The following is a 9998-nucleotide window of genomic DNA, read 5'->3' on the forward strand; positions in this document are numbered from 1 at the left end:
TATCAGTGAGGTAACAATGGCCCCTAGTTACTATATCAGTGATGTAACAATGGGCCCTAGTTACTAAATCAGTGAGGTAACAATGGCCCCTAGTTACTATATCAGTGAGGTAACAATGGTCCCTAGTTACTATATCAGTGAAGGAAGAAGAATGCTAACCCTATGCTACTGTATCACTGATGATAGTGCAAGTGTGTTATTGTATAAGCAAATTGACAAAGTCATGTGAGCTACACTGTCCAATAATAAGTAGATCAATCCATCTGTCATCTCTATCAATGTGATATAATCATCGTTTATTTAAATAGCTCCAGCAAGTTACACAGCATCTATCATCTGTTTGTCTGTCCATTTGACTATGTCTGTGTTTCTGTCTGGCTGTCTATTATCTATCTATTTATCATCTATCTTATTGTATTTCGCTATCAATCTGTCTGTCTATATCTATATAGTTATCTGTCTGTTTTTATACCTATTATCTATCTATTTATTTATCTATTGACTGTCTATATCTCTATCTATCTATCTATCTATCTATCATCTATCTATCTATCTATCTATCTATCTATCTATCTATCTATCTATTATCTATCCATCTATCTATCTATCTATCTATCTATCTATCTATCTATCTATCTATCTATCTATCTATCATCTATCTATCTTTTATCTATTCCTCCTCTGTATATCTGTCTATCTATTCAATGTATCAGTAATGTATCTATTCACCCATTTTATCCATTATCTGTATCTATCTACGTATCTCTCTCTCTGTCTATCTTTTGTTCTATCTATTCATCTATCTATATAGCAATTACGACATTTACATTCTGTAAATATATAGTGAATAAAGTACCCCCTCTTGTAAAATATAAGGATATTATAAGTTACAGAGGAGTTTCATGACCAAATAAAAGGACGAGGCCGAAGGCTGAGTGTTTTTTACAGGTCATGAAACTCCGAGGTAACTTCTAATATCCTTATAATTTGCAACTGGGGGTACTTTATTTATTATAATACACAAATTTCAGTGAGTCATGTGACAGAAATGACATCACTAAGCTCCAGTAATAACTGATGACATCAGAACTCACCGTTTATAACTGATGACATCACTACTCACCGTTTATAAGGATATAATTTACAGGATATTCATGGCTTTTGTGTATTATAATAGGATTAAGCAGGTAGCGGAATGTTTCCATGATAAATAGTCGGTGTATTTATTCTCTGCCTAAAGAAGCTGCTAAATGGGGTCGCACTCGTATCTCATTTTCAGTCGGCAGAATAGTTCCGTTTTATATTCAGATCTGAACTCAATCGATTACGATTATTATTTTTGTTTATTGGTTGTGATTCGGACAGTTTACTATACATTTCCTCATTTCAATGTCTAGAGCTTGCAGTCGTTCTGGATATAGATCTGCCTCCTTCGCACAAGCGAGCGCCCCCTTTTACATCTACAATTGCACAAACGCACGCGCTACATTTACACGTGGGATTTTTTTTTTTTTTTAAGAAACGACAGAAAACAAATGATACCGATGTTTTTATGTTTTGTAATTTTTTAAAACCATTTATTGGTCATTTTTAACGATTTTTTCTAGCAAAGTTCTTCATGTATTTACACCCTATGGCCATACGGTAATTACAAAGAGAAACGTAATCATCAGTAATATATACACCGAGATACAAATAAACACAAAAAGAAAGGAATAGAAATAAGAAGCCATAGGGGAACGGGCTGATAAAACCCTTCTGTTAACCCCCTCACTCCTTGAACGATCTCCATCTGGATACGGGAGGGTTAAAGGGATTGAGTCGCACGAATAAATAATCCATAATAATCGTGATACCACGAGCGAAAGATCCATTGTTTTTGTTTGTTTTTTTTCAACAATGTACAATAAAATCAGTCTCTAAATAAATATTCACCCTGAGAATAAAATGGGAGCTTTTCATTTCTCATATTAACAATGTAGGGGTACAGGGGGCACGGGGGATCCCAAAATTGTGCATCGCTTCCTCAGTCAATTACAGAAAGAACCACAAATTATTCGCAAGCCGGTGCCCCTTATTTTGCGTCGTTGGAACGAATCGTGACGGTGAAGTGTTTCTCTGCGTCATTTTCTGCGATATATCGCGGCAGTCGCTGCTTTGCACATACATTATGTACATATACGTTTAGCAGTTCGTTTGGCATTATATATATACATACTGTATATATATGTGTGTGTGTGTGTGTATATATATATAGAGACTTGTATCTGTGGGTGTTGGGGTTCATCAATATTCTAAGAGGCACAAACCCCAAAATTGTGTGTGCGGAGTGGGGTGCAGGATTTTCCTGCTTGACAGTAACTTATACGTTTATTTATCTGCCGATTGTGGCACAAAGTGCTCCCTGCTTTCATTTAACCCCCGGATGTATCCGTTGTGAGTCACTTCACAGACTCTGGAGCTGAATGGGTTAAACGGAATGTAGCCACACTGATCAGTGGGTGGGTGAATGTAACTCTGGGTCCATGGTTCTACCTTTACACTGACTGCAGGGCTCTAGGTTTGGCGGGGGGATCACCAGTTACCCAGGCACATAAAGCGGGTTCAGCTATTGGCCGCAGATCCACTTCACATAGGTTTGAAGTCAGTATACCCGAGCTGTACTGAGTTTGAACCCCAATCAAAGAGCAGTTCCCCTGCAGCCCTGAAGAAGGTCGATGCGCGTAACGTTTCCACCTAATGGTCCATTGTGCCGCGGCAACTCTCAGTCTCTGTACATTGGTCTCAGTTTGTGACCGGTTATAAGTGAGGGGCATAGAATGCTGGGGCCCCATAGGGCTGGGAACTCAACACAAAGGGGGACAGTACCGCGGCCGGACCTGGTAGGAAGGGCAATTGGGCAGTGCACATTAAGCCGCCAGGTCCATGGCCGGGGTAGCCGGGGTGACCATGCATGGTTAATGGGTTTCCCATGGGGGGCGAGTGGCTAAGAGGGCTGAGACCCCCTCCCATCACAGGGCCCCCAGATCCACCTCCATGTCCAGAGCCGCCAGTGGGAGCACTAGTGTCGGCCCCAGGGTTCTGTTTCTTCCATTTAGTGCGCCGGTTCTGGAACCAGATTTTGACTTGGGTCTCGGTGAGGCTGAGGGACAGCGCCAGGTTGAGTCTCTCGCACACGGACAGGTACCGGGTCGACTTGAATTTGTTCTCTAGCGCCACCAGCTGTTCGTAGGTGAAAGCGGTGCGGGCCCTCCTGGGCTTCCCCGACTTAGCGTCTGAACCCGTTCGCTTTCTTTTGGGTTTCCCGTGCTGGTTCTGCTGCTGTTGGTTCTTTCCATTGGATTGTTGGTTGGACCCAGCAGGGGCCACACTAGTGAGGGCATCTTCACCTTGACCATTGCCTCCCCCTAGATCCCTCTCTGCAAGACCTGAAGGGGTAGAATTGCTACTCTCCTCACTGCACATCTCTTCGTCTTCATCCTCATCTTCCTCTTCCTCCAGGTCACTTCCTGGGCTGGGACTGAAGTCCTGGTTCTGACAGTCCTCTGCTGCTGAGTGGTGGTACACACTTTCTTCCTCTGCAAAAGAGAAAAAGACAATCGGGTCAGCTGGGACCTAAACTTGAGAAGAACTAGTCAGTAGGAACCAAAACCCAAGAATCACTAATCAATGTGAACCTAAACCTGAGAAGAACTAGTGAGTAGGAACCTAAACCTGAGAAAACTAGTCAGTGGGAACCTGAACTTGAGAAGAACTAGTGAGTAGGAACCTAAACATGAGAAGAACTATTGAGTAGGAATCTAAACCTGAGAAGAACTAGTAAGTAGGAATCTGAACCTGAGAAGAACAAGTGAGTAGGAAACTAAACCTGAGAAGAACTAGTGAGTAAGAACCTAAACCTGAGAAGAACTAGTGAGTAAGAACCTAAACCTGAGAAGAACTAGTGAGTAGGAACCTAAACCTGAGAAGAACTAGTGAGTAGGAATCTGAACCTGAGAAGAACTAGTGAGTAGGAATCTGAACCTGAGAAGAACTAGTGAGTAGGAATCTGAACCTGAGAAGAACTAGTGAGTACTTTGGGGAGCAAATGAGACTGGGCTTGAGGCCCCTGGACCACTGATTGGCTTGCTTTCAGCAGAAATGTTACTGGTCTCTCTCTGGGGAGCCTGGGAATTGTAGTTGCACTTTGTGTATTTGGGGATCTATTTCAGCATGTGCATATACATTCAGCATGACATGACTACAGGGAAGGATCAGTAACACTCACAGATGGTTTAGGTGTCGCTGGGCACCTGTTGTGTGACTATTAGATGATTGTAGCTATGAGTCGGCCTGTAAGTAACACATCAGTAATACATCAGCCTCTCAGATTAAGTCATGTTGTCCCTGTGTTTCCAGCCCAAATAATCAGCACTGGGCACTGCCGCTGAATCCTGTATATTATTATTATTATTATTGTTATAATTAAGATGTATTATATCACATACTGTACATTCTGATGTGTGATCCCCCCTAACAGTACCCCAGTATTCATCTGTTCTGTCTCTTCTGACAGTTTGATTAAAAACCCAGTACATGACACCTGTGAGCTTCTGACTGCTTCCTACACTTCATTCCTCTCAGTCTCCCAGGGGGAGTCTCCGTTTTCCAGATTTACTTACTGAGGGTCTCTGAGACTCTGCAAGCCCCATACTGTATATAAATGCACTTTATACTCTGCTGGTATCAGCTTCATCTGTTATTACTACTATTACCTGTGCTTTGCCTTCAATCATTCAGTTATACCATGTGACACAGACTTATCCCAGTCCAATTCACAAACATGGTCTCATCTCTCTGGCCCAGTGGAACCTACAGCAGAACCAGAGCCACAAGCAAAACCCATTCCTGAACTTCTACTTGTAGCATATTAAATACTCCCAAGGGAATATTTACCCCCCACACACACACATATATATATATATATATATATATATATATATATATATATATATATATATATATATATATATATATAGCTATGGGATCCATTATCCGGAGCCTGTTATCCAGAAAGCTCTGAATTACGGAAAGGCCGCCTCCCATAGACTCTTTTATAATAAAATAATCCACATGGGACCTTATATCAAGGGTGCTCGGGACCTGGCGTTTTCTGGATAAAGGATCTTTCTGTAATTTGGATATATATATATATATATTAGAACCCCCATTTTATGTTTTTCAGGGGACTATCAAAAAATGGTGTAAAATCCAGGAAAATGTAAAATCAGGGAAATGTATTCTGCATAATATATAGGTGAGACTATAAATGAGGGAAAACTGTAAATCAGGGGATGTAAAATTGAGGTTCCACTATATATATATATATATATATATATATATATATATATATATATATATATATATATATATATATATACAGTATACTCTATTTCTATAGATCCCATCTATATAACCTATGCACCACCAACTCACATATATTTATATATATATATATATATATACCTGTATATACCTGTGTGTATATATATATATATATATATATATATATATATATATATATATATATATATATATATATATATATATATATATATATATATATATACTGTATATATATATATCTATATCTATATATCTATATATGTGAGTTGGTGGTGCATAGGTTATATAGAAGGGATCTATAGAACTAGAGTAAATAGGTTATACAGTGGGGTTCTATAGAGTTGGGGTATCTAGGTTATATAGAAGGGATCTATTCAGTGTATAGATTGTAGAAGGGAAGTATATTATTAGGAATATCGGTTATATAGAAGGGATCTATAGAATTCAAGTAAATATATTCTTTATAGGATATATCCTTTATAAATCTCTTCTCATAAAGACAATCTAAATGCCTTTAATATATTGTGCTTTTGATTATACAGTCCCAGGTAATATTGGATTGAGAATTGGATCAGAATGGATATTTCTATTGTATAAAAAGGTACTAGAAAAAGGAATCACCAGAAACTGCACATTTTTTGTTTTTTTTTATGTATTTTTAAAGTTAATTAAACCATCAATTTTATTTCTTACACATTATTTATTATATGTTACATCAGACGACTTGCCACTGGGCTTTATATGAACCAGTTATTAAGTAGGAAATGTTTAAAGAGGAAACCCCCAAAACTGTTTTTATAATACATAAAATAAATGTAAATTCTAAGTCACCTTCCAGCCTACCTTCATTAAAATGTCTGGCTTTTTGAAACAATGTAGCAGATCAATTCTCCTCCAGCCTTATTTATCCGCTGGCTTCTGCTACATCATTTCAGGAGTCGGAACCATCAGTGCAGAGTATATAAACAGCCGGCTTTCATTTGTAATTCCATTTGCCAATCATTTTAAAATCACTGGTGTTTTTTTTTTTTTTTAATGAAGGTACATTGGGAAGTTGCTTAAATGTATTATTTTTATGCAAAAAAAACAAACTATTTTGGGGTATCAAGTGCAGGAATGTTGTTCCATTTATTTGTATCAGGGAATATAGTTTATGTACCAGCTCCTTTGTATTTAACAGTCCCATAAATAAAAATGTAAATGATAATAAATAACGCAAAGTCTATTTTCTATATGATAATATTGATAATATTGCGCCCTGGACTCTGCTGGGCAATGGGAGGGACTCATTCTGATGAAATACAATATTTATAGCGTCTTCTCTTTTAATACAAGTTCCCTTAATAACTGACTTATATTTAATATATATGTATAGTCACACTAAATTCTCTATAAATAAACCAATCCCAACCATGATTCGCTTTCAGAATTATTTTGGAATTATTTGCCTTTCACTGTTTTTAATAACAATTATATTTGTCCAAATATCTGGATTTCTGTAGAATAAATGAAGACGGTGCAGAATTCATTCATTCCTCTTTTTATAAATCATTTCATAGATATCATATAAAATATAGGAGTGTGTAGAATATGCAGAAATATTATATATGTTGGATATAAAGAGCAGAGATACATCTGTATATACGAAGGTTGGGAATATGTAGATCGTCGCAGAGAAAAGTTTCGATATTTTGCACCGAAATAAAAAGCAATCTCCTTCCCGAGCCCAATCAATAGTCTCCCCTAATATGTTTAATAGGTTTTAATCGGGTAATTATCCGAATTTTGACCCTATAATTTAGACGTTAGGAGAAGGTTTGCAAGCTGCCTGCGAGAGATACGCGCGATTCGATAATAGGATATCGACCAGGCAGTGCGACAAGCCGCACAGGGGAGAATCCCACATTATCCAGCCCCTCTTTACTCGCCTAAGCACATTTTGCCTTAAATGTAATCGAACGAATTTAATTGTTTTTCCAGAGATAACCAGCGTTTTGTCACAATTAGTCTGATTTGTCCTAAAAAGAAAAAAAAAAAAAAAAAAAAAAGAAGCCGAGGGGAGAGAGAAAATTGAATCGGTCGCCCCAAGCAACAGCAGCACCGAGGGGAGAGGTGTCTGCTCTGAAATTCGTTTAACCCTTTGCTGCCGAGGGGGTCTGCCAGGGTGCAATTGTGCCGACGGGTGTCTATTTATTATTATTATTATTATTGTTTTACACACAAAGTCTCTGTTCTGCTTCATCCCAACGGAGATTGTTGGTTATGGTTAGAATATTCCCAGTGACAAGGAATTCCCTGTAATGTACATGTAACAACCTCACCAATCACATCAATACAGAGATATATATAATTGCACTTTATTAAAGGGCAAGTCAACCCCTAAATACAATTTTGCCTATTAAAAGAAATCCTAATTCTAAGCAGCTTTCCAATGTATATTTATTAAAACATTTCAGTGCTTTTAAAGTTATTTGCAAAGACAACTGCTATTAACTCCTGGTTGATACTTTTTTTTAACAATGTTGCAAAAGTTTTAGTTCCCCAGCAAATACAGGTCCGTAGCCTTGTCTTACGTTGGATCAACAGTCTGAGCCACCAGGGCAGAGAATTAGAAAGGACAAATGCTGCTTTCAACGGCAATACATACACAAATAACTTAAAAAAAATAGGACATTTGTAATGAATGGATATTGTAAAAATTGCTTAGAATTCTGATTTCTTTTATTGGGCATTTTTGTCTATTTTGGGAGTTGACTTGCCCTTTAAACTGCCAATAGGACCCAATATAAAGGTAAAAAACAATATATATAGTCACCGCCTTCTTCCTCTAAATGAACTGGCAGTTAAATCGGTGTTGGAGTTGATTCGTATCAGTCTCTTTTGAACTGCAACTGTCTGACCAAACCCACAAAGTCTAGGGAAACAAAGTCGCAACAAATTGCGCTTATTTATTAAAGAGGTGGTTCACCTTTAAATGATATTTTAGTATGTTATAAAATGGCTAACTCAAAAGCCACAAATAATAAAAAATGAAAACCAATTGCAAATTGTCTCAGAATTTCACTCTCTACATCAAACTAAAAGTTAAAGTAAAGTTGAACGACCCCTTTAAAGGAAATGTAACCCCGACAATGAATGCAGGTTTCCAATGAGAAAGTTATGCGCATAAATGACAATTGGAAGCAGTGAAGTCTCCCAGAATTTAACCCTTTTGCAGGCAGTTGGCTTTTGCTACAAATGTCAGAATCAGTAGTGCAGAGAACAGAAAGGGTCAGACACGCTGCTTTCATTAAAAATCACAATGACAAAAATTATTTTAAAATCCTGAGAAACTAATGTACATTGGATAGCTGCTTAAAATGACTACAATTTCTGTCCCAGGGCAAAATGAATTTTTTTTTTGGTTTACATCCCCTTGAATTAAACTGTCAAGTGTCAACTACTGCACTTACATTGCCAACTTTATGTCCCTCAGCGCAGTAGTTTGCGCCTCTATCTAATGTCTCTGCCTCTCCACCTAATCGTGTATATTTACAGGCTGTGGTCTCTACACATCATCTATATACCCAGGTCTCCCTACCTGCACTGTTACATGTGTGAGTGTTGGGTGGGCGCAGACTCTGGAACTTACTGATAACTTCAGTGGACTTTTTGCAGGAGTCATATTCTTCCAGGAAAGCCTTCTGACCAGTGGCAATGTCGTGCTCCTCTGCCTTGTCCTCTGCCCTCAGGATATAATCACTGGGGGGCTTGTATGTTCCACTGCAGTGTTTCTGTTTGCTGTTGAACTTGTTAGGGTCCAAGATGTCCAGCACCGAAAATGAAGTGGTTCTGTGCACTGCAGACGCTGCAGCTCCCAAGCTCTCGGGCCCAGCAGGTGCATTGCTGTTCTGGTGCTCCCCTTGTCTGTCTCTTGGGCACCCATAGACGGGCAGATCGCTGGCAGACAGTCTCTGTTCCCCGTGGTTGTCCATAATCTCACCGTGAAGGCTGCAGGTCACTGCTTCCACCACCACCGCTGTCTGGGCACCTCCAATTGGCATCTCCACCTGGACCTTCTCTCTGGTGGCATTCATTGTTTTACAACCACCCCTTCTGTCCAGGACAAGGCACCTAAACTACTGAACACCAACAACGAGACAACAGCATAGCAGGAAGAATCTGACAGCTGGTGTGGCAGGTTGGCAGTTTGGTCTGGCAGTTGGTGGTGCTTACAAAATGCTGCAGGTCAGTAGATGATAGTGAAGCAACAAACTTGTTCTCTCTCTCCTTTGCTCCTGCCTTCACTTCCAAAAAGACATCTCTCCTCACCCCTGCCTGGGTGCTAAAATGAGTGCAGTTGGCTGCAAATGATGCTATTAACCCTCAGAGCTGTGGCATCACCATTGGCTCAGAGATTAAGTAGCACAGTGTGTGTGTGTGTGTGTGAGTCAGACCCAGCAGTGATGCTCCACTCCCAGCTCCCCTCTGTCCATGTGGGCAGCTTCTAAATAGCCTTATTTGGGCAAGTGGGAGGTGATGAGCTTTTTCTTTTAAATAATTGCGGGATCAATAGTCGGAACTTACACAGAAGAGCAAGAGATCAGATAGGCTAAAGCTTAGTTAGATCCTGC

The 9998-nt window shown here is 39.2% G+C and overlaps 1 protein-coding gene across 1 annotated transcript; it reads right to left on the reverse strand.

The window, feature by feature from the left end:
* Positions 1-1589: 1589 nt before the first annotated feature.
* On the reverse strand, positions 1590-9775 carry nkx1-1.L (nkx1-1 L homeolog). The gene is made up of 2 exons (XM_018227920.2): positions 9017-9775; positions 1590-3578 (listed from the first exon to the last, which is right to left on the reverse strand). Exons 1-2 carry the CDS (start codon positions 9459-9461, stop codon positions 2800-2802), a joined length of 1224 nt encoding a protein of 407 aa, XP_018083409.1. The 5' UTR covers positions 9462-9775; the 3' UTR covers positions 1590-2799.
* Between the last annotated feature and the right edge of the window lie 223 nt (positions 9776-9998).

Source organism: Xenopus laevis, chromosome 1L (genome assembly GCF_017654675.1).
Source record: "Xenopus laevis strain J_2021 chromosome 1L, Xenopus_laevis_v10.1, whole genome shotgun sequence".
NCBI classification, from domain to species: domain Eukaryota; kingdom Metazoa; phylum Chordata; class Amphibia; order Anura; family Pipidae; genus Xenopus; species Xenopus laevis.